General features: G+C 50.0%; 1 protein-coding gene across 2 annotated transcripts; it reads left to right on the forward strand.

Moving 5' to 3' along the window:
* Nucleotides 1-2,187: 2,187 nt before the first annotated feature.
* On the forward strand, nt 2,188-23,716 carry FSCN1 (fascin actin-bundling protein 1). 2 transcript variants are annotated; one of them, XM_063314665.1, is made up of 5 exons: nt 2,188-3,073; nt 19,328-19,484; nt 20,291-20,415; nt 21,389-21,556; nt 21,919-23,716. In XM_063314665.1, the coding sequence occupies exons 1-5, from the start codon at nt 2,248-2,250 to the stop codon at nt 22,119-22,121; spliced, it is 1,479 nt and encodes a 492-aa protein (XP_063170735.1). In that variant the 5' UTR covers nt 2,188-2,247; the 3' UTR covers nt 22,122-23,716. The 2 variants fall into 2 exon arrangements, with proteins under 2 accessions (XP_063170735.1, XP_063170736.1); XM_063314666.1 differs by having other exon boundaries at nt 20,294-20,415.
* The last annotated feature ends 892 nt before the right edge of the window (nt 23,717-24,608 follow it).

Here is a 24,608-nt window from a genome sequence, read left to right on the forward strand (position 1 = left end):
TGTCGGGCTTCTTCAGGGTGTTTTTAAAGCAACTGCTTTGAATAAACAAAGACTCCGTCTGGTTTCCAAGTCACAGTTTGCCTTGGGACTCAGCATCCTTCTTCCAGGCCATTGGCAGTCTAGGGGGACGTTAGGCACCTCGGCACCGCAAATCGTTCAGCCAAGCGATCCAGCAATTCCAAAGCAGGTTTCTTCGCAGGCTCACATCCACAGGAGATCCATTCCTAATTTTTCCTCGGCAATTTTTTAAAGCTTGGAGCAATAAAACTAGTTAAACTAGACTGGTTGCCAGGACTCCAGTGGATTTAGGGAACAGAAACCATAGCGGAATTCATTTTGCTGGATGAGTGAGGGAGGAGAGGATTAGATACAGACTGTATTCACACAACACGCTAAGGCATGGTTTCCTTAACGACTATAGAATTGATCAAGTTGGCTGAAGTTTCACAATGCACTAAACCAGAAACTAGACAATTATATTTTAGCCTCGGCCAGAGTTTTTCAACCTTGGCTACTTTAAGATGGGTGGACTTCAATTCCCAGAATTCCCCAGCCAGCCATGCTGAGTGACTCCGACCCGATATTATGACCTTTTTTTTGCAGCCATCATTAAGCGAATCATGCAGTTCCCCATTGATTTTGCTTGTCGGAAGCTGCCTGGGAAGGTTGAAAATGGCGATCATGTGACCACGGGACCCACAATGGTTGTACATGTGGACCAGTTGCCAAGTGCCCAAGTGACTCTCTAGAGCAGCATTCCGGGGAATTCTTGGAGTTGAAGTCCACGTGTCTTAAAGATGCCAAGGTTGAGAAACACTAGCCTAGAGTATTAAGTGATGCAGTCTTCATTAATGCTAACGGCGGTCACACAACTAATGCAAAAAACAAAACAGTGTTCCTCTCTAGCTTTTAGTGGATGAAACCATTCCCAGCCTAGAGCTAAGCTGTTATCCCAAGAAGGTAGAGCTGTTAAAGGCACAGGAGCTGAGACCCAAAGAAAGTTGGCACTCCTAGCTTGATGTTCCCAGCTGACAAACTCACCAGCTGGGATTACATCAAAGGGCTTCTACCGCCAGCTCAACAGGATGTGTGAACCTGCCCACGATGGGTTAGCTTTACTGAGAATTTGAGCATTTTGGTACAAGGAATGGTTCGGACACGGCCTCGGATACAGGCTCCTCTTCAAACCCAGATGTGCAGGAGCTGCTTGTGGGCCAGGACATCTCCCCACTTTTCAAACCCAACCTCCAATCCAGTGCCTAAACTGGACCATCTTAGCCTTTCCACCAGGAGCAATTTCCTTCGCTACACCTGGGAAGGTGAAGTCTGGTGACTGCAGAGAGGCATCATCCAGGACACGCCTCTTTTTTTAGCATCCAGCCCCAAGATCTCCGGGTGTTGTCCTGTCCAAGTGCCAACCGAATCCAACCCTCCTTACCTCTTCTTGAGACCAAGCAAGGCAGCCCGAAAAAGGGGTGGGGGTGATTTAGGAGGTGCAAACAGAGGCACTGCTTGGGCTGGCCTGGGGGGGGGGCAAATCCAAGTCCCGGAATGGGGGGAGGGGGGTGAACATCGGCAGGGCAACGCTTGCTGCAGCCAGGCGGGTTCCGCAAGGCAGGGAGGCCGAGCAGGACGAGGGGCCCCTGATTTGGGGAAGGTCCCCGGGGAACAGGGCGGGCCGCTCGTCTGGGGACCTCCAGCCCCCACCGCCCCTGGCGGGCAGCGAGAACCCGGCCTCCCACTCCCGGAGTGCCCGGCGGCCGGGGATGCTGGCCGCTGTAGTCCGTCCCCGCTTCCCAAGAACCGGCCCGGCCCGGGGAGCCCCAGCCCTTCGGAGCCCCCAGCCCGGCTGCGGGGGGGGGCAGCGGGGGAGCCGCCCGCCCGCGGGCGGGGGGAGATGGCCGCGACGCGCCCCCTCCCCGGGAGAGCTCCGCCCCCTCGCGCGCGCCGAGCCTCAATTGGCAGCGCCCGGGCAGCCGCGCCCCCTCCCCGCCATATAGCCGGGTCCTGACATCACCCGCGTCTCTCGCCGAGCTGCAGCGGGCGTTGCGGAGCGCGGGGAGCCCAGCCAGCCAGCCAGCCAGCCAGCCAGCCCGGCAGCGTGGCCCTCGGCAGCCGAACAAAGGAGCCGGCGGGAAGGACCCGAGCCCGGCCAGCCAGCCAGCCAGCGGCGCAGCCCCGCCGCGCCTTCAGTCGCCGCCGCCCCGCGCCCAGCCCCGCCGCCGCCTGCTCCGCCGCCTCCTCGCCATGACGGCCAACGGGACGTCGTCGGAGTCGCTCCCGATCCAGTTCGGGCTGATCAACTGCGGGAACAAGTACCTGACGGCCGAGGCCTTCGGCTTCAAGCTCAACGCGTCGGCGCCCAGCCTGAAGAAGAAGCAGATCTGGACGCTGGAGCAGAACGGCGACGACTCGAGCGTGGTCTTCCTCCGGAGCCACCTGGGCCGCTACCTGGCCGCCGACAAGGACGGGCAGGTGAGCTGCGAGAGCGAGGCGCCCTCGGCCGACTGCCGCTTCGTCATCGTGGCGCACGACGACGGGCGCTGGTCGCTTCAGTCGGAGCCGCACCGGCGCTTCTTCGGCGGCACCGAGGACCGGCTCTCGTGCTTCGCGCAGGCCGTCTCCGGCGCCGAGAAGTGGCGCGTCCACCTGGCCCTGCACCCGCAGCTCCACCTCTTCAGCCTCAGCCGCAAGCGCTACGCCCAGCTGGGCGCGGCCGGCGAGGAGCTGGCCGTGGCCCGCGACGTGCCCTGGGGCGTGGACGCGCTCATCACGCTGCTCTTCCACGAGGGCCGCTACCGGCTGCAGACGCGCGACCACCGCCTGCTGCGCCACGACGGGCAGCTGGTGGGCCGCGCCGAGCCGGGCGCCGAGTACACGCTGGAGTTCCGCGCCGGCAAGGTGGCCTTCCGCGACTGGCAGGGCCGCTACCTGGCCCCCTCCGGCCCCAGCGGCACGCTCAAGGCCGGCAAGGCCGCCAAGGTGGGCAAGGACGAGCTCTTCGTGCTGGAGCAGAGCTGCCCGCAGGTGGTCCTGCGCGCCGCCAACGAGAGGAACGTCTCCACCCGCCAAGGTAGGGCCCTCCCCGGCCGGGGCCGCCCCCGAGCCGGGCGGGCGGGGGGCTCCGGCCAAGGCCTCGGCCCGCCCAGGGAGGAGGAGGGGGCTCCCTCGCTCTTTGTCTTTCCCCGGACTTTCGGTCCTCTCCCCTCTGCTGTGCTGGGCGGCTGGGGCTTCGCGAGCAGGTGCGCCCTCGGTGGGGGCGAGGGGGAGAGAGGTAGGCTCCCGCTGGAGGAATCCCCCCCCCGTTGGGATTGGAGGAGGGGTCGTTGCTCTTAGCATGCGGGACCCTCTCCCTCTCCCCCAGGGGTGGGGGGCTGGCCGGGATGACCCCCAGGGCAAGATGCTCCAGAGTTTGGGAAGGCTCCTGTTTAAGTCCTGTAGTCTGAGCCCAGGGAGGGAGGAAGAACAGGGTGAGGGGGGGGTGAATGGCCTTCCTCCCCCCTCCCCACGCAGTGAGGCATTGAAAGGAGGGTGGAAGGCTTGGATCTCCCGCCCGGCCAGATGCTTCTCTTTCATGGCAAGGGCAGGGGAGGTCTCTGAAGTTAACCTGCTCATCCCATCCGTAGGCGCTGCTGATGGTCTGTGTGGCCAGATGAAACTGTTTCTGGGGGAGTTGCCCCCCCATGGGTAGAAACTGGGAGCTTCCATGGAGTCTTTGTGGCACAGCATGGAGAGTCTAATCCCCCGTTTTTGTGTGGGGTTGGTGTGCTTGGAGTTTTTCAAGGGGATGGGGCAGGAACCCCCCTCCCCACCTCCTTGCCACTTTCTCCCTGCTGGTGTGGGGGAGGAATTGCCCTGTCTGAGTCAGCCCCCCCCCCCCAGCGGAGTTCTTTGTTTCCCTTCTCAAAATGGAGACTATTGTGCATGCAGCCCCCACCTCCCAGCCCCCTTGCACGGCCCGCTTGTTGTGCATCTTCCTGGAAAGTCTGCCCCCTCTGAATTCATCTGCCCTGAAAAGACAAGGAGGTGGGAGTGGGCAAAGGGGAACTTCTCCTGGGCCTTGTGAAGGAGGCAGAAGGCAGTGAGGGGTGGACCCTTCGAAAGGGGCACCGTGTGGGGCTGCCCCACCAAGGAGGAATCCACCGGCTCCCTCTCTTCTTGCCTCCTTTCCACAACTTGCTTCCTCCCACCCACCCTCCATCCCTCCACCTTTTACCATCCCCCTCCACTCCTGCCCCCCAAGCTCCTCCCTCCGGCTGCTCTGCCACCACCAGGGGAGGTGAAATCCAGGCTGAGCTTCTGATTTCCTTCCCTCCCTGCTATGAACTGCCAAATCTAATCCCCTAATCCTAACCTTCCAGGCTGATTGGAGAGGGCGGTGGGATGTTGGGGTGGAAAAATAAAAAAAGCCTTAGCTGTGAGCATGCAACTGCCAAAATGTGGGTGCAGTACTCTGTCTGGGGAACCAGGAGGAGGACAAGAAGTGGCGGGGGGGGGGGCTGTTGGATTGCTCTGCCTTGCAGGGGAATGAAGTTGACAGCTCAGTGGGAGAGCCCCTCCTTCCTGCAGGTATCCTCAGGGCCTGGAGAAGGGGCCGCTGCTTGCCTTTTTGGATAAATGTTCCAGGTTCCCCCCGCCCCTTGTGCCTCTTCTTTCTAACTTGATTAAAACGGGGAGGATTTCAAGGTAAAACATTCCTTGTTAAAGGTCCAGTTTTTTTCTTTTGAAGTAGATAAAACGGAACTAAAGCTTTGGGGTTAAAAAGCCCTGTGTTCTAAATTTGGGACAGGCAGTTGCAGCATTAGCAGTCTATTTCCCCCCCACCCAAAAAAAATCTCTTTGGGTTTGGTTTTTTCTTTTTCCTTTGTTTTTTTTCCTGGCAGGCTACAAACCAACTGTTGCTTTTTAGCTTTTTTTTTTTTTTTTAAATAGCTCTGGAAAAACCTCAGCAGTTTCTCCTAAAGCTGACTCTACAGAAGATCAAAGGCAGCTAATTTTATAATGCAAACCTTTCCATCAACGCTCAAGCCTGTCTTTTTGCATTAAAAAATGGGAGAGAGGGGTACATCTAAATGGCAATTGAATAAAACCATTGCTTTTCTCAGCCTCCCCATCACCATCCATGTAAAGAAAACGGTCTTTCTGTGCTCTTCCTACCCCCCCCCGCCCCCCGTTCTATTAAAATTGAAACCGCCCCTGGATTATTTCTGGGAATTTTAGTTGAGCAAGGGGTCATCTTCTAGCTTAGGTTGCAGTGTGGCCTGTGTTAATTAATTCAAAGAGAGGTTTGATGGTCCTTCCCTTCTTTTGGCATATTCTGCTCTAACCTTTGGAAGCCAGAGGCCTGTTCTGTTCTGCTGCAAAGCAAAGGCTTGGTGCCCTGTGGATGTGGAATATGGCTCACTGTAGAAGTGAGCTGAGTGTGCACTCGGCACGTGCACTCAGTGTGCAGATTGGGACTCTCGTGGGCTGTCCTTGTGTTTGGAGGAACAACTGAGCCACATCAGAGAGCAGAAAAGTCTGGCCTGTGAAACTGCTGTGGCACCTTTGGAAAGCAGATTTGGGGATCCCCTCCGGGTGAGCGCACAAGGCCAGCTGTGATGAGGTACCTCCCCAGTAAAAATGGTCCTTTTGCACTCTGCCTTGGGACTGTGCTTCCCTTCCCTTGTTGTTGGCTGGGAATTGCAATCCCAGAACAGGAGAGGATCAAGTTCCTAATCTTTAGGATTAGTGGTGTGCTCAGAAGCCAGGAACAAGGAAGGAAGCAGAGTGCAGGGACCGATCGCGTGCTTTTGAGTGCCAAATGCATACATCATTGTGGTGGGGTACGGAAAGCCTTGGGCCAGGAGGAGAGACCCTCTAGATGATGTTGGCCAGTCTGATGCGCTCATCCCAGCCTACCTCACAGGGGTGGTGTTGCAGGGAAAACAAGGTGCTGACTTGAGTTCCTGAATGGGAGGCAGGCTATAAATCTCTTTAACGAGAGAGGGTTTAATCCTCAGTGTCTCCAGTTGGAAGAGACCCAGCCCAGCCACGGAGAGCTACTTCAAAAACAAGCAAGCCCATATTATGGCTAGTGAGATACACTAACTGTAGTTGCTATTTCTAGATTGGGCACAATACCTAGATGTAGCCGCCCTCCCTGCTGGCCAACGTGGCTGCAAGAAGATTGAAAGGGAGCAGTGGTTAGATGGCATTTTAATGCAGGCTGCTGCAGAAATGACGGGCACTGTTTGAGGCAGCAGTCTTTGTGAACAAGAGACGTTCTGGGCGCAGGGACTGTGGAACCGAAGTGAGGCATCCTTCAGAACTAGGGGGGGGTGTCACCTTTTTAAGGCCAGATTGTGGACAGTGTGCGGCTGTGTGCAGAAAGTGGGCACGAAGGGGAACGCAGATGCACCAGAGTTGGGTGTGGTTGCATCCCTTGGGAGCATCTCTTCCGAGCTCAATAGAATGGACTCGTTTTCTTTCCCCCAGTCCCACTCTTTCAACTGGGTTGGCCAGGGAAGATGGGGAGCAGGGGAAGAGGGGGCCCACATCAACAGAGATAGCGGGGCTGTGCACAGCCCCCTTCTGAAGGAATCAGGCTCTTGGCAGCTTTATTCTTAGCTGCAAATAAATCTGCCAAGCGGGGCTTGAATTGATTTGTCTGTGGGGGGTGCAAAGGGCTCTAGGCACAGGGGCGCTTCTCTCCACAAGCAATTCAGGCTGGAACCAGCCTGAAGCGTTTCCTTCAGCAAATGTCCCGGCTAGCCAAAGCAAAATCTAGCTTTCTCTCCCCCCACCCCCACCCCGCTTTAATAGTTGCGCTTGCAGCTGGGTTCATCCCACTCTCCCAGCATGATTTGTGCGAGGTGGGCTGGCGGGCTGGCTCCCTCGACGCCAGCCAACCCCCCTCCGAACTCCCCCTTTGCCCCCACTCCGATAGCAATTGGATTCTTAGATTTTTTTTGGCAGATGTTAAATATTTGTCTGCTGCAAGGAGGGAGGCGAGGCTGAGAGAACAAGGGCAGGATTGTGATGTTAGAGCCCCATGGCAGGGGTGGGGGTGGGGAGGGAAGGGGAGGAGGCTTCTGTTTCAATCCTTTGTCACTCTGGAAAACCAGATGTGGGGTGCCATGGGGCAGCTGGTTGCATTGGGCAGAGGAAGGGACAGCTGTTTGTTACAAGGGAGCCATTTGCAGCTGCCTTCCTGGGTAATGGGGAAAGATTTTTCCATCCGTGGGGAGGGGAGGAGAATAATTTCCCACACCAGGCTTGAATTTGGGATTTTCCAACCTTCTTTTAAAAAAAAGAAAAGAAAGGTTGGGTTTGTGTTGCTTGGGAGAAGCCGTTTTTAACGAAAGGGTGGTAGCTTGTGAAATCTAAGGCATGATCACCTTACCTGACTTTCTGCCTTGCTTGGAGGAGCCCCCGTCCCTGTTGTCTAACAATGTGCCCCGCCTTGGTGGTATCTCCTGTAGGGCTGGGCTCAGGGACGGATGGATGTGTGAGTAGGAGCCTTGTGGCATGATGGTGCTTCCTGGCTGGGCTGCTTCTCTGGAGGACACTGTTCGGACAAAAACTGTGTGTTAAAGCAGAAGCTAAGCTAGAATCTCTTTCAATCGCCCTGCTGTGGTGGATTCATAGTGCAAACACTAAAGACGGCATAGAATGTCATCCCAAGGCCTCCTTCTGAAGTTCCAAGGAGAAGGGAGGTCTCCTAGTCTTGCTGAATGTGGTTGGCTTAAGACCACGCTGCTGCAGTCCGTTGCTGGTGTGATGGGCCACTTGATTTGACTGACCTTACACTGGAAAATACATTTTAAGGAATAAGTACTCTAGAGAGGTGAATTGGACTTGGGGTGGAGGATTCTCATCCTTGACGTCATCCTGATCAGCCACCCACCAGGGCCCGCTGTTTGTGGGGCGGTGAAAATTGGAGAAGATCAGCTGGATGAGATTAAACCAGTGTTTCTCAACCATGGCAGCTGGAAGATGTGTGGACTCCAACTCCCAGAATTCCCCAGCCAGCATGGTTGGCTGGGGAATTCTGGAAGTTGAAGTCTACACATCTTCAAGCTGCCACGGTTGAGAAACACTGGGTTCGAGGGACTCGGCCCCTAGTTCTGCCATGTTCCCTCTGGTTCACTCTTCCACAGAAGATAGGATAGGGCAGTGGTTCTTCTTTCAGGTATCTTTGCATGCAGACCCCTGAGAACCATAACACGTAATATTTTCCTTCTCTTCTCCTTGTCTCCTCAGAGAGACAAGAAATCAGATCTGTCTTGCCTCTCGACACCCTCCCTTTACAGCTGTGCCACTCTTTCCCAATCTGTCCTTCAGATTCATCGCCTCTTAGCGGTGAAGCCACCCGCAAAAGTTGGTACGGGGCCATCTGTCAGAGTATGTACCCAATGACATCTTCACCCTGTGGATCTCCCAGAGAAAAGAGAAATCACCAACCAGGAATGCTCAGAGATGCTCCACCTTGGCCAGGAATTCTGAGTGTTGTAGTCCCAACACATCTGTAGACATCAAGGTGGAAAAGAATTTGTCTTCTTTTTGAATTGGCTGCATATTTTTCTTAAAAGTGGAGGGCCCCCCCGTGTCCTTTGTTTTCTCCAGCTGGGGAGAGGAACAAGTCGCAGAAAAATTCCCTGCTCCCTACTCAGCCACGTCCAGCAGTAATCACTGAGTTGTTCTTTGCGGTAGGCTCTCTTTCCAAAACCAAGACTACCATTTTTATTGGGTACATGTTACGGAGGGGTGCGTGCATGTGTTAACAGTTGTGGTATGGTCTCTGGGTGTGCAGATGGGAAATGCATTTCCCTGGCTACATCTCCCCCTTTTCTCCACCATAAAAGGAAAAGCAAAAATTTCGGTTCCCAGTTTTAATTAGAGACAAATTTGAAACTGGAAGGGTGGTGTTGGGCATTCCTAGGATTACTGAGTCTGAGTTGGTTTTATTTTTTCCAACAAGGGATCCCCAATAAATTGGTTAACAGGATTCATTCTGGGATTTGTATTATCTGTAAGTGCAGTCTAGGCACAAGCATGCATATTGGAACATGGAATTTGGGACAGGGTGGGGTGGACTCCTTTTCATCCATTCCCCCCCCCCATAGGGCAAGGAAGATTCACCCCCTCCTTTACTTCTCTCCTTTTGTTCTCTGTGGTTGCCTATAATAGGGACAACGTGAATTTATGGTTGAATGCGAATCCTACTCTCAGCTGCATTAAATTACTGTGGGTTTCTTTGCTGTGCTGAAGTATCAAACAATGCAAAATAATTTAAGAACTTTGAGGCGTGGGGATTGATCTGGGTCTCTTCAGTAGAATGCAGAGCTTTAATCTGGCCCAGGATCGGGGAGGTGGCCATTTGGGAGAATTGGTCTAAAAGAGCCCCTCTCCTGCCCCCGCCCCATGCACATACATGGTGCATGTCTTTATCTCTCTGCGCAAGCAAATGCTCAAGGATACAAAGACATGTTGCAGAGGATGCCAGCGGGTGGCCAAGGGGCCTTTGTTTGGGCTGAACAGGATTGCACTGCTCCTTGCCTCTCCTAATTAGCAATGGGGGGTGGCAGATGGCAAAGGTCTGTGGAGCATCTGCCCCTCATTATGGGGGAAGCCACCTCCCCTTTAATTGGGCTCAAATGGGAGTGAAGGGCAGCCTTTAAAATGCATCCTTGGATAGCTCCTATAGGGGAGGGAGGAGAAGGCCTGTCCCCCCCCATCAAGAAATAGGGCCCAATTTGGCAGGTCTGGGTCATGAGTCGAGGCTGAGAAGGAGCTGATAGTCCTTCAGGAATGCGGGGAGGCACCAAGGAGTTGGTTTCAGGCAACCAGCCTTTGAACTGAGACTTTTCCTCCTTGCAGGCAATTGCGTTAGGCAGAGGCAATCCAGGGTTGCCAAAACGTGGAGAATTGCTAAGCGTCATCAGGAGGACCAGCTAGGAGGTTCCCTATCCAAACTAAAGGCTTTCATTTCGACGCCCCGTTGCGGTGTTGGGATACATATCCTGGCCCGCAAAGCTAGACTGTGGCAAGAATGGAGAAAGAGCTGCATTGGGGAAGGAGTTATTCTGGCGGTGGTTTTTTTTTTTTTAAACGTTGGTTGTTTTAAACATCGCCTGCATGAATTTCAGTGAACGCCCACGTTTGGTAATGAGGTACATTAGCTCTAGCATCTTCCTTCATCTGCAGTCTGCCCATCCTGAGATTCTGGATAACAGGAGGTGAGAGAACAGCCACGTACTTTGAAACAAGGGAGGAAAGAGGAAACAGGGAGGCATATCCTGCCTAAATAAAGAATTGAGAATTGAAAGTGTCCTTTGCAAGCCCATTCTGAAACAGTTGGAAGGATCCCTGTCAAAACATTTTATCATGATAACGGGTAGTTCTATATAGCAAACACTTCTTCTCTAAATCTACCTTTAGATTTGAACTACAGGTAGTCCTCGCTTAACAATCACAATTGGGACCAGAATTGCAGTTGCTAAGCGAAGCGGTTGTTAAGTGAATCAGACCCGATTTTACAACCGTTTGTGGCAGTCTTTAAGCGAATCACACGGTTCCCTGTTGATTTTGCTTGCTGGGAAGGTCAAAAATGGTAATCACGTGACTGCGGGATGCTGCAGTGGTAAGTCTGAACCATCACTAAACAAATGGTCGTTAAGCAAGGACTACTTTTACAACTTTCATTGCCCCTGGACAGAATAGAAGATTGCTGTTTCTTTTTTTAAGGTGGGCTGAAAACTATTTTGCTCCTTCCCCTCTCTCCTCTTTCTCCCATTATTGCAATCCAATGACTTCTTTGCCATTTTCGATCAAAGTTCCTGTTATGCAGAGTTGCATTGATCCACAGTAAGGGCCCTTAGCATGTCCTCCCAGCTTGATCTCTGTTTTATGATGCAGAAATAAAATTCAACTTGCAAAGCAGACTGGGCAGAATTGAACCCATATTATTGGGGCCAAGGCAGGGCTGTCTTGGATGGGGGGAGATATGTTCTAAGCCCAAAAGGGCTTAGTAGGGGCTGCTGACTTCTGTGTCAAGATAGCCCTCCTTAAAAAACCCCGTTATCATCCCTGGCCATTGAGTGGGGGTCTGTTTTGGTTAGCCTGGCCAGATATGAATGTGGAAACTGCTTACTCAGAGGTTCCAGCCTGTTCAAGCAGGTGGTAGAGTCAAGTCCCCTGGGCTGGGATGTTTCTTTTTTTTTTTTTCTAAAGCATTGCCCTTTAATGAATGTGTCAGGAAGGAAGGGCAGAGTTGGATAACCACAGTGAGATTATTCTATGCACAAAATGGAAATATTCGGTACTGCCCACAATGGAGGAATGGTTGGTGAAGATGACGGAGATGGCTAAATTGACTTCCTTGATCAGAGAAAAGACAGTATCTATATTTATTGCTGACCGGAAACCCCTTATAGATTTTTGCGTGAAACAGAAAAAACAATGAACTTACGATGTATGGATTTGATGAGTAGGCAGGATAGATTATAGAAAGAAAAGAATTATCTTGTAACCCTAGAGCAAGAGGTAAATTTCTCATTTTACTTACAACTGCTGTAAAGAAGATCGGAAGCATCCTTTTTCTTTGCTTCTGCACTTTTAGCTCTGATTTTTTTCCCTTGTTCTTACTCTGTATAAGTTTCTATTAGTTTTTTATCTTAAAAAATTTAATGGAATTATATATAGAAAAGGAAGGAACGGCAGAGTTGGGAAAGCCACCATCCTTTTTTTTTTTTTTTTAAAGAAAAGAAAATCATGATGAGCAGAATGGGACGGAAACCTCCTCCCTCCATCAGGGCTGTTCCCACAGCCCTCCTAGGTCCTGGAGAACAACAGGTGGCTACTGGGGCACTGGGCTAAGGTCCAGTTAATTTTTGTTCAGCCATAAACCTGGGAAAAAGTTCTCTGAATCGACTTATTATCCACGGCAATGTGCAGCTGGCCGGAGTTGGCACTGGTACCCGTGCCGGCTCTCCAGAGGCTCCGAGAGGGTGACCTAGCTGGCATACTGAGCCTTAGAAGATGGCAAGAGGGCGGGGTGGGCAAAACCATTGCGTGTGCAGTAGCCTCTATCAAAGACTTTGGCTTTGCAAATAATTTTCTCCCGTTATCCACAAGCAAGCGCCACTGCCAAGGAGGAGGGGCGTGAAATAGCATCCCCACCAGGTCTTGGGGCGGCTGTGCTGTTCCCAGCATCTCCTTCCTTCCACCTGCCAGATGCGCCTCGCAAGCCCTTGTTCTCTGGGGGCTGCAGGGTTGTGTTGATTTGCTGCTCTGATGAGAAGGCAGTCCCCTTGGGGCAGCTGCAGATTGGGGGAATGAGAAAGCGGGGGTTCAGCCGCAGTGCTTCGCTGTGATCCACTGAGTAAGCAGTCATTGATGGGGACTTTTTTGCTGGGGTTTCTTAGAAGACGGGGAAGGATGAGAGAGAAGGGGTCTGAAAACCGTCCTTAAAATGTAGTGTTCCAAAAGAGGCAGCTAAACGGGGCCTTTGAAGTAAGTTGCTTCCTGACGCCTTGATTCGTAGACGCAAGGGCTTTTAACAAGCGGAGATGCTTCTATTCCTGGCCTACCTTACAGGGGTGAGGTTCAGTTCAGGAATGTATTTTGGGGTTATCGGTCGCACAAAACAGGGTTTTGGAACGTGCAACCTCATTCGGAGAATCGTCGCCTCAAGCTTGAAAGCAGCAGGTGGCTGTTTTCTTGATTCAGACCACAGTCCGAAAAAGTCAGCGGGCCGAGGCAAGGCAAACATCAAATTTTAATTCCAATGAGGGTAATGAAATGCAAGTAATAAGGCTTGTTTTCCCTCTGTAGAAGAGTTTTCAGTCGCCTAAACAATTGCAATTTGGGGACAGCTCTGAAGGCTGCATCCAACGTTTGGGACAAACCATGTGGACCAGAGACCCAGACCCTAGAATTGTCCTCACAGCAGCTTTTCCTCTAAAGGCAACCCGTCAAAGACTATTTCATTGGCGCTGCCTTTCCCCTAAGTCCTTCTGGAGCATTGTCTTTTCATGCCCTCCTAAAGGGGTAGCAAAGTTCCTTGAGACCATCTTGCTCTGTGGGTGGAATTCTGCCTCCGGGATAAATGTCAATATTGCATGTCTCTTTAAGTCCTCTGTTCGGCTTTAGCTGACCCCAGAAATCCCCCGTGGGTTGAAGGGAGAGATGGCAGAAGCTGCTTTGCTGCTCCCTCGGGGCTGCGTGCTTGGAGCTGCCAGCCTGTACTGCTCAGCTGGGCTCCCGACTGTCCCAGCAGAGCCAATGATTTGATTGTGCTTCCCCGTGGGGAAAAGGCCCCGAGCCCCTGCAGCTGGGTGCCCTGCAACAGTCAACACGCCTGGGGTTGCTGCCAGGAATTGCCAGCTTTCTCAAAGATTTATCCACAATCTTCTTTCGGGGCTTGCAGCAAAGGGAGGAAGCAGTTGGAGCGCCAGGCTTATGTCTTCTCTCGGTTTCTCATTCCCATGTTTGTTTGTTTATTTATTAAATTTGTATCACTGCCCATCTCCCCCCAAAGGAGGGACTCTGGGTGGTTTACAATAGAAACCCAGTTAAAATTCAACACAATTATAAAACAATAAATATAAATATAAAGGCAGGAACCAGCCTTACCCCTTCATGGGCTGAATTTGATCTGCCCTTACTTGCATTATTGAGTGTTGATACTATTTATAATTTTATTGAATTTTAAATTGTTTTTACTGTGAAATGCCCAGGGTCCCCCATGTGGGGGAGATGGGTGGTGATAAAAATAGGATAAATAAATAAATAAATAAAGTATATATGTATGTATGTTGTACATACCGATGAGCTTCTCTTACCCTAAAGCAGCAGATGGGCAACCTGTGAGCTGCAGTTGGCTCTCAGCTCCGTTCTCTGGTCCCCAAAGGCCTTCCTCAGTACCAAGCTCAAATGTTGGCTAGACTTACCTTCTTTGGGTGTATATGGAAGTAACACAAAATAGGTATTGGATTTGGGCTCGCCTGCTCCAGGGATCTAATTATTGGCCACATGGAGAGTTGCTTATGCAAGGCTTCCAGCCCCCTGCGATTCCACTCATGCCCCCCATGACCAGAAATTGGGTTGTGAGAAGGCAGGAGCTGGATGCCTAGATCTGACCCAGCAAGGCTGCTCGTAACAGTCGTGGTCCCCTCAGGGGAGGGGGGGCTGATCTAGTAGCGTTTCGGTTGGGGGTAGTATACTTCCCTGTGTAATATTCACATCACGAGGATCCGGGATCCACAGTTGCGCAACACCAAGCAAGGTGAGTGCGCAGGTTGGAATTTTCCAGAACTCTTCATCATGGTTGGCAACACAAAGGGGTGGGCGGATGGGAGGCACAAATTAATGCAATGCAGTGCAATACTTACAAATCTGCTTTTCCTTTCCACCCAATTCTCTGCTTTTCACAGCCTGATGAAAAGTTTTAGCGAATTGGAAAGCTGGTGCCAGCTCTTGGGGCATTTGGCTTGATGAGAAGAAAGGGGTTGGCCACCTCTGGATTTTGCAAATAGGGTGATTGCATTTAAATTAACAAGCCTGTTCCTGTCTGCAAATCTGTGTCTCCCCCCGCCCCCGCTTCCCCCAGCTCTTCCTCCCTGCAGAAATCTAGGATGAGTCAAGTTTCACCCGACTTCCCACCCCTCTGCTTATCTCCTCCTTTAATTACCGCTCTGGGAAGCCATCTGACTTCTCCCAAGGCTTTGTCTGACCTTGAGGGGGCTGGTAATTAAAAGTGCCTGCATTGTGATCTGCAGGGGAGGGCTCCTTGGGTCCAAACTGAAGGGAACTCTCCCCCAACCCCAGCAAAAAATAGAAATGCCCACCTCTGGCTTTGGAGAGAAATCGAGAAGGGCTGTAGCACCAGGTAATCACTCCAGATGCAGAGAGCCTTGGATTTCATCTTCATCTCCATGCAGGGGTGAGGAAGAGCCCTTAGTAAACCTTTTGAGCAGGGGCTGCTAATCAGGGTAGGCCGTACTGAGCTTGATGGAGAAGATGGCTTGCCATTTTCTAAGAGGAGGTTGTGGACTGAGGACAGCTCTCTTGGGTATGGTTGCCTCCAACCTGCAAGCCAGTGGCATTTTTCTGCCTCTGCGTGAGTGTCGTCTTTTGCAAAACCAGAGCTGGAATTGATTATGGAGTTTCACTGTAGTGCAAAGGCACAGGCATCCCAATGGTAGAAAAAAGCAGGTATTGGGGGGGGGGGGGTGTTATAGAGCTGTTTACAGGTAAACCTCAACCCAAGGGCTCAGAAGAGTTTTCACTTATGTGTGGGTGCCCGGAGAGATGAGATATATGCGCAAAACTCTGCCAGTTCTGGAGGGGGTGTGCAGTTGACAAACAGACACCCAGCCTTTAGCTAAATCCAGCTGCTGCTGTATAAACAGAGCGGGGTTTAAGTCATCCTCTTCCACGGTGCCGTGTGCAGTCTCGCTATACAGTTTCCATAGAAATATATGTAGCTGGTTCTTCACCCATAATTCAGAATTTTCTGCTGTAATAATAGCAGCAGCTCATGGTCTGCTTCGCTGGGGGTGCCGGAGACTGAACCTGGAGTCCCTGTGCCAGAGATGTGCTCCACTGCTGAGCTACTGTCTCTCTCAATGAAACATTTTTTAATCCTCTAAAAGAAATCCTGTGCTGTGCTATGGCAGTATCGGAAGTCAACGTGGTCATAGTTTCGGCATACAAGATCCTATAGCCCTTTGACTTCCCAATGATTAACAAAATCAGAATACATACAAAGAAGATTGGCATAATAGAGGTTTCAGAACCCGGCTTCCCTTGGGCATAGAGTTATAAAAATGGGTCATTCTTTTGTTTTCAATTGTAAACCTGCTTGTGTGGCATCTTGGCAAATAATCTTCAAAGGACACCTTTTTTTTTTTCCAGCAGGTTTTAAAGTTTGTCCAGAGACGGTTGCCTTCCGGTCCATCTGCTCTAAGTGCTGGCAGGAAATTAGGCTCCTAGTCTTTTCCTTTTTTAAAAAAATAAAAAATAAACCTCTCTTAACTGGCAGCGAAAAAGCCATAAAACATCTGAAGTGCAAAATTAGAGCAAGGAAGGAAACTGGGCAAATGGTGGTGGGGGGGGGAGAATTGAACCATCAATTCCTGCTATCCAAAGCAAAAAATGGAGGAGAATGGCCTAGAAAGCTCCCTTCCGTGGGTTCTTCCTTATTGATGACTGTACTTAGTGTTTCCCATTCAGCGCAGTGGGTAAAAACTCTAAGCGTCTGAAACTAAGTTACTTCCAGGCCAGACAGCATGGAAAGAGTATTTTCATGTTCTTCAGATGAACTCTGATTTCAGCTCTTGAAATTCCCAGAGGGCACTGTGTTGGAGAGCAGGATGCTGAATTAGGTAGATCTTTGTTTGGATCCGATGGGGAACTTGCAACAGAATTGGAATAGGTTGCGTAGGGAATGGCGGCATTGCGTACAAGAAGGCCCTCTTTGCCAAGAGCTGCATTATTCATTTAGAGCTTTGCTTTTTTATAGCCAGAAATGGCCCCCAAAATCTTTGGACTTTTTTGACAGCACATCTTGAGCACTGGGGAGCGGTAAAACTGAGGTTCCCAGCACTGTGTTTGAAAGGTTATGACCAAGCCTGAAAAAGGGCCTACTTGAAGGCGCCATGTTGGTATCTGTGGAAGGGCTGGAGAAATTTTTTGAACCCTTACTTTCTTCACTCGATCCTTGGATTTGATTTATTTCTTCCCGCCAAATCTCATTCTAGAGGAATACCCACATTTCCCTAAATGTCAGAGTGCTTGTTTGTCCTTAAGGGTTACAGGTTGTCTAAAGCAGTATTTCCAAACTCTGTGGCTAGATATGGCCAGCTACGGTCCCAAGCTTGGGTGCCCCCAGACCACATTCCACCTTTCAAGCTGCCTTTTTAAGAGGCTCCGAGTCAAGGTTGGGGAGACCATCCCTCTCCCCTGCTCAGACCTTTTCCAATTATTTTTCTCATCCTTCTGGGAAAGTCACATCATTTCCAAGCCTTCAAAGGTTTTTTTAAGTAGTGCTAGTTAAATGTTAGGCCTCACCTTTCAAATCTCCCAAGGCATTTCACTTCCTTCTTGCATCTGCGAATGCTGCAGACTTGAAAAATTCTCACTCGGTTCAAGTTACTTTTTTTGTTTTTAACAGTCCTTAAATTTCCAGCCTTGCTGGAATCAGAACCCCTTCAGAAGCTTTGGACTGCAACTCCCATCCACCATGGTAATGGTTGAGGATGGTACGGATTGTTTGACACATGGAAATGACCTTTGAGGAAGGTCATTCCATGGGGGCTGGCAGAATCGGGGGCCTGCCTAGAAATGCCATGACGTTTTGGATGCCTAGCAAGTGCTGTAACCACTGAGCCTCAGCCCCTCCTCATTTGGAGTGGACAATCTTCTGCTGCCCAGGGCTCCTATGAAGATGCAGGTCTCTGCTCCACCCTGGCATGAGAGGTGATGAAAAACCTTCCATTCCTGACTGCTCTTGGACTGCTTCCTGTTCCCAGAGCGATGCAGGAACAGCTGGTTTTTGCTATTAAAATGACCCATGAGAAGCCGAACTCTTAGAGGCAGCTGCCTGGGTTTTCCTTTCCCAGTGGCTGGCTGGCTGTCTCTGCTGAACCCCCCTACTCTGGCCTCTGGAAGATCTCCTTTTCTTCTCCCCCTTCTTATGATTGGACGGAGGATTTACTACCTAGGAAACATTAAGAAACTTAAGTCTTTCCTTGGGCACGAGGGGAGGAGGTAGGGCTTAAAGGAGTGGATGTGCATCCAGGGGCCTCTTCAGACAACAGGAAAGCATTTGCAGTGTTTCAGGTTTTTAATTTAGGAAAAGGATCCCTCGAGGAGTTCACTGCCTGGATTCTAAAGAGAACTGACAGCTCCTCTGCAGATGATCGTCCTTGGCTCTTCTGGAACAGGCTGGTCACCCTTAGCATGAGATTAGCCTGATGCATCTGGCAGAACTGGCTTGATCCCGCACCTGGGCTTCTGCTTGGCTTGATGTCCATCCAAAATTCATTGGCTTGTTTGGCTGAGACACTCTAAACCCCAGAATGTGAATGAGTCCCCACTGCAGAAGATGAAACTCCGAAACAGCCAGTGAAGGGTTGGGTACTAGATTCTAGGCCATGTCAACCCTTTTTAAAGATAGACGGTGTGCCACAGGGATTACATTGTTGGACTGGGACCAGGGAGAGACTCAGCTTAAGTCCCCTATGAACCATGGAGCTCGTTGGTGATGGGGGACCAAGTCCACCTTCCAGCCCAACGTATTTCAAAGGGTTCTTATGGAGAGGAAAGTTGGAAGGGGAAGGCCAGTTTATCTCAAGCATTAGAGGAAGCTTCAAATTGTAATCCAACACTAGGAAATGGAATTCCCTGCATCCCCACAGAGAATTGAGATGACATTGGAGCCTGGTCATTTGTGCCCCAAGTAAGAACTTGGGGTTTATTTATTGTAGCATCCATTTTGTGCTTGGGTTGCCTTTTGTAATGATGTGCCATCTTTGATTGCCCTCCTCTCTGGGTGTGATCTCGCTGCTGTTCTCAATGGGGCTAGGTCAGAAGTGCTGGGCTAATTGTTTGCTGTCTGCTGGTTCCACCTCCTTCTCTTTTCCCGATGGGGCTCCTGCGCTCTACTCTTTGGCTGGCTGTCTCTGCCCCTGGAGTGTTTTGTGCTCACTGGAGCCAGGACACAAGTGCCAAGGATGCAATTCTAAACTCTGAAGAATTCCAAGGGTGAAACTTGCCAAGCATGCGAGCAGTTGGGTGTTCATCTGTGTGCATTTTGGGAAGTGGCGCCAGCAGCTGCTGCTGAAGCATTTTCTCTTGGATTCCTCCATGGTGGGAGCAGGGTCTGTTATGTCTGGTTGGGCAGCAAGTATGAATCCTGGGCTTCTCTTTCTGAGCAAGAGGGGGAGATGGGCGGTGATAGAAATTTGAATAATAAATAAATAAATAAACTCCAAGAGCAGAGGCTTTAGAAGAAAGGGGAGGGTCTCCTTTAAAGGTTCTCCCATCTATGTTGCACACTTACTTTGTGTAGGTGTGTGTGGAGTTAGAATTCTGGGCCAGGGCGACCCCCAGGCCGACCAGCAATCTTTTATGCATTTGCCCCACTGCTGAATTTTACAGAACATTCTTGGTAGTTGAGGATAAGGGATCAGTTGAGTATCCTCTCAAGTTTTTCAAAGATGAAAGCCCCCAATTTCTCCCCTTCAGCTCTGAACACATAGATAGATGTTGGACAGCGAGCTAGGAGGGACATACAAGGGCTGTTATTGACTCCCTCCCCCATCTACGTCTTCTCTTCTAGGGATCGATCTTTCAGCAAATCAAGATGAGGAGAGTGACCAAGAAACCTTCCAAATGGAAATCAACAAAGACACAAAGAAATGCACCTTCAGGACTTGTACTGGGAAATACTGGACTCTGACCTCAAACGGTGGGGTGCAATCCACCGCCTCAACTAAGTGAGTTCTAGTTACCCCAGGTGGCTCAGAAATCTGTGTGAATGGATTAGGAATGTGATTCAGGGGTAGCGTTCATGCACTGCACTAGGCCATCAAGTAGCTTGTTTGCTTTGGGCTGAGCGTGTTGCATGAATCCCACCATTCTAGTTTATTCAGCAAAGTAGCTGAAATAACCCATAGCTTAGCATGAGGAACCCAGCCACTGGGCCTGTGGGGAATGGAATTTTAATTCCAAAATGCACAGTGTTTGATTATATGTGTCTGTACAGGCACAGAAAATCCATCTGCTTCCAAGACAGAATAATCTATAGCTGGGTACAAAAAGCAAAAAAAATAATCTGAGTTCAAAATAGTTTGTTTTGACTATTCCGGAAATTTCCTGAATTTGAAGCAGAGCAGAATGCTCAAACAATCCATTTCAAATTTGAAATGTTTGGTGCACTGTCACAGCACTGTGCTGTAAACATTTATTTGTTCAGTGCTTAAGAAAATAAATAAGCTTGAGTGTTGGTTGGAAAAGACTCAACTCACTGGCCATAAAAGTTGTGGAGATGACTCTTGCTTGAAAATGACCCTCGGGGTAGATCAAAACAGCTATGCTGTCCAAGGGGCACAGCAGAAGAAAGCTCACTTTTCGTAAGCGTGCGGGGGAATTGGGGGAAAGCCACTACCATTAGTGTGCCCAAACTGTACTTGGTTGCATTGTGGCCCTGACAAAGGGGTGGGAATGCTGATCATCTTCTAGCTCTACCTGTCTCCCTAATGTTACGGCATGAGAGGTCCTTCTCAACCTTCCTTTGTTACAGCAGGAATGCTAACTGTTACTTCGATATCGAGTGGTGTGACCGGCGCATCACTTTGAAAGCTGCCAATGGCAAATACGTTACAGCCAAGAAGAATGGGCAACTTGCTGCTACGGTTGAAACTGCCAGTAAGTGCTTTCTGTGCCTCTGCATATCAGCAGAAGCAAGAATTTTGTAACTGCGGGAACATCTTCTAGTTAAAACAGTTGGATCCAGGGTTGAGAAAAATCTTTGGCAAGTATTTGCTCAGTATCCAGCTTCTTCCTGACCCTCCATGCCCTTATGGGATCTGGCTTAGCGAATTGGGTGGATCCAGCCAGGTACTTGGCCCAACGTGTGGACCTGCTCAGGGTTTTTAAAGTCAAGATGCAATAGTGCATATGCTGGATTTTGATAGTGTACTTTAACTTGGCCCTTGACTTCTCTGGTCCCAGAGACCATGGGAGCAAAATAGCTGGATCTCCCAGCTTTAATATGAGGGATGCGGTGGCGCTGCAGGTTAAACCACTGAGCTGCTGAGCTTGCTGATCGGAAGGTTGGTGGTTCGAATCCGAGTGACGGGGTGAGCTCCCGTTGCTAGTCCCAGCTCCTGCCAACCTAGCAGTTCGAAAACATGCACATGTGAGTAGATTAATAGGTACCACTTTGGCGGGCAGGTAACGGCGTTCTGTGTAGTCATGCCAGCCACATGACCACGGAAGTGTCTACGGACAAACGCCGGCTCTTCGGCTTTGAAACGGAGATGAGCACCGCCCCCTAGAGTCGGACACGAATGGACTTAACGTCAAGGGAAACCCTTTACCTACCCAGCTTTAATGGCACGGCTGAGATTTGGCGGTTCCTTCCTTTGGAAGTTTCTCTCCTGAAACCCCAGATTTGCATTCTTGGGATGACACGATGTTTCTCATTGCATCAGCCGCTGGTCTTTTTTTAAAAAAATGAGATCCTTTTCATAAAAAGTAATAAATGAGAAGCTGCAGAGGGCAGGGCATTAGTGTCCAGAAACGTGTTTCCAGGCATGATGCTGAACTATCCCGGATGGTGGGACGCAGTTTGTTTTCTGATAAATGGTGCATCATTTCCTCCATTCTCCAATGGTAGGTGAGACGGAGCAGTTCCTCATGAAGCTGATTAACCGGCCAATCATTGTTCTTCGTGGAGAACATGGCTTCATTGGCTGCCGGAAGATGACAGGCACCCTAGATTGCAACCGATCTTCCTACGATGTCTTTCAGCTGGAGTTTAATGATGGTGCCTACAATATCAAAGGTAGGGACTCTTATCTGCCCGCAAGGTAGACCCTCCTGATGGCATCAGCCAGTCTTCCCCGACCAGCTGCCATACAGCAGTATGTGGTCTACTCCCAGAATTCTTGGCCATCATGGCCACATTGGTTGGGAGGATTATGGAAATTGAAGTCAGGAGAAGGCTGGTAATGGGTTAGAGAGATTGAAAATAGGAAGCTTACTTCAATGCAAGCTAAACTCCTTGACACAGCAGCTCAGATATTTTGGGGGGAGTCTCTTGGAGGCATCCCGTGGCCTTGCTGGGGATGCTGTTCCATGGGATGCCCCCATGAATTGGAGAGAGTGCCCACCTTCCCTCTTCCCGCTCCCCTTTCTTGTTTTCAGATTCCACTGGGAAATACTGGATGGTTGGGAACGAGGCATCCATTACCAGTAGCAGTGATACTCCCGTGGACTTCTTCTTTGAGTTCTGCGACTTTAACAAGGTGGCCATCAAAGTCAACAACAAATACCTGAAGGGTGACCACGCTGGAGTCCTCAAAGCCTCTGCCGATGCCATTGACCCATCCACCCTCTGGGAGTATTAAATGCACTTTACTGTCCTTTCCTTCGCTCTCGGCTTCCTCTCTCCCCTAATTCCTTTTCAGTTGCCAACTTCCTGCAGGATTTTTCTTTGGTATGTTCTGGTGTGTGTTTTCCGAGAGAGGGGTTATATCTTTCAGACTGGCCTGCCATGTTGTTGTTGTTGTTGTTTTAAGTTGGCTTTTTCCCTTCGTTATGTGAGTTCATTTAAAACTGGAAAACATTCCCTTGCAGAAAATGTCATGCTCTCACCTTAGACTTTTATGGGGAAAGAAAGGAAAAGTTGGGTGCTAGATGGGCAGATCTCTCCTTTTGCCTCTGCTGGTCCTTCTGAATTGAAAAGGGGTATATTTCTCATAACTGGAATCAGCAAACTTACCCCACTCCACCCCCATCTCTTAGAGTTCCTCCTCAGAAGGTGGGTCCCCAGGAAGAGCTGGTCTTGAGATCATCAAGAGTCCGCTTTGGAAAATCTTGAGTTGCTGCAGTGTCCGCTTTCTGGCTCGATGCAGGTGACACACCTAGCTCTTGTTCAAACCGGGCCTTCCAGTTTGGTGGGCATTTTCTGTAGTAGGAATTAGAGAATTAGCATTCTCTTTCTTGGCTTTTGATTTTAAGTTGCTGGCCCCCATTCTCTAGTGAAGGTAGCAAAGAAATAGTTTAGCGTATCTTGTCATTCCGTGTAATGAGAGAAGGGGTGAGTCAGTCAAGGTGAGCTACCAAAGCAGGACGGACACAAGGATTAGAAGCTCTGTCCATATGCTCACAGATCAAATGAGCTGCTTTTTATGAATGGAATTGTACTGGACCTCCAGACGTTCATCTCATGAAAGACTCAAGTGAGTTCCTTTTTTTTGTACACTTCCTTGGGTGCTTTTAAGTGCCCCCAAAGCATCTCTGAACATCTCCAAAAATCATGCTGAGAAGCCATTGATGCTGCCTTATGGTTCCTTTCCCTTTCTCCCTGGAAGGTACAACTGTTAGAGAAATCTCAGTCTCTTTTATACATTCTCGCATTGGGTGTCTTAGAATTTCATTAGAGCAGGCCAGGACTATCTTGAAGCTGTTGCCTATGGATTGCTGACTGCATCAGATGGGCATGGAGTTGCACATTACGTCGGCACATCTTTTTTTGCTTTTGCCTCAGGTGGGGAAAAACATCTCAGCATCTCCTATTTCCCTCCACCATGCTCCCATACAGGGTGTTTCCCTGCCAGCAGCTGCCCGTGTGATACAACAGACTTGGAGAGAGATCTTCAGTCGAACAGGACCTTAGTCATGGCACAGATCAGTCTGCAGGAGGACTGAGACCTGTGGATCCCCCTTGGTTTTCCTCTGAGGGCTTCTCATTGAAATGTCTCAATAGATTTTGGGGTAGGTATGAAAGATAAGATTGGGGGAGCTGAAACAGAAAGAGGGGAAGCCATGCTGCGCATGCACAAACATTCAGGGGAATCCTTGATCTCCAACTATGTGTTTTCCTTAAAGTAGCAACATTTGCACAGTACATGTTCACCACATTTTTCTGTCTGTTGCCCTGTACTGGAATTGGTCTTCTTCCCACCGCCCATTCACCAATTTCTGGCTTGGGCATCCCGATAGCAGTCGTCCTTCCCACATCTCATCTCATCTCCTGGACAAGTTATGTGAAGGTCTGCCCAGGCCTGTTCCCAAGCATCTCACGCCTCACCAGACCTGCTTCTGCGATTCTGCAATTGCCATGAAGAGTCCCTAAACGTAGGAAGTTTAACAGAAAGCATCTTCTCTTTATTTAGATAAACCTGCTGCCGAGCCAACCTAACTTAGTCTCTCCAATAGGCTTGTTGTTCCGTATAGCCACCTTGAACCTTTGTAACATGTTGCTTAACTGTTTGGGAGTTTGGAAGAGTCTTGTGTACACGCACACCTTGTGCAGATTTTTTTTTTTTTTTTTGCCCAATGTGATGCCTTCTCGGGGTTTTATCTCTGTTTCCTTAGGCCAAACCAACACTGCCAGAGCAGGACCCCAATTTACACTGAAGTCTGGAGGGACTTCGTTTGAAATGGTGCTCTAGTATCTTTCTACCCAAATCCATGAATTTGCAAGACCCAAATTTGTATTTGTTAAACACACAACTTTACAGGACCCACGGGAGCAGGGTTTGCCAAATTTCGAGGGGTGGTGGTGGTTCTTTGGTGAATGAAGACAAGAGCAGGGACATGTTATAAGCCTTAAAAACATCAACACTCTGCCATCATAAAGTATCCTCAATATGAATTGGTGCTATATTTTCTAGCGATGGGAATTATTTGCCTTATGAGTAAAAAGGGTTTGAGCTGGTGTTCATCTGGGAACCTTACCTGGGGTACACTGAAGTTCTGGAAACTGCAAAAACTGGAGGGGTTTCTTGCGAAAGAAACCACCATTTTGGGAGCAGAGATGAGTACCCAGTGGGCCAAGCATCTGGTTCTATGACTTGGGCGTTTGTTGGCCTTAGCATTTTGTCCTGTGT

Source organism: Candoia aspera, chromosome 14, assembly GCF_035149785.1.
Source record: "Candoia aspera isolate rCanAsp1 chromosome 14, rCanAsp1.hap2, whole genome shotgun sequence".
Classification (NCBI taxonomy): domain Eukaryota; kingdom Metazoa; phylum Chordata; class Lepidosauria; order Squamata; family Boidae; genus Candoia; species Candoia aspera.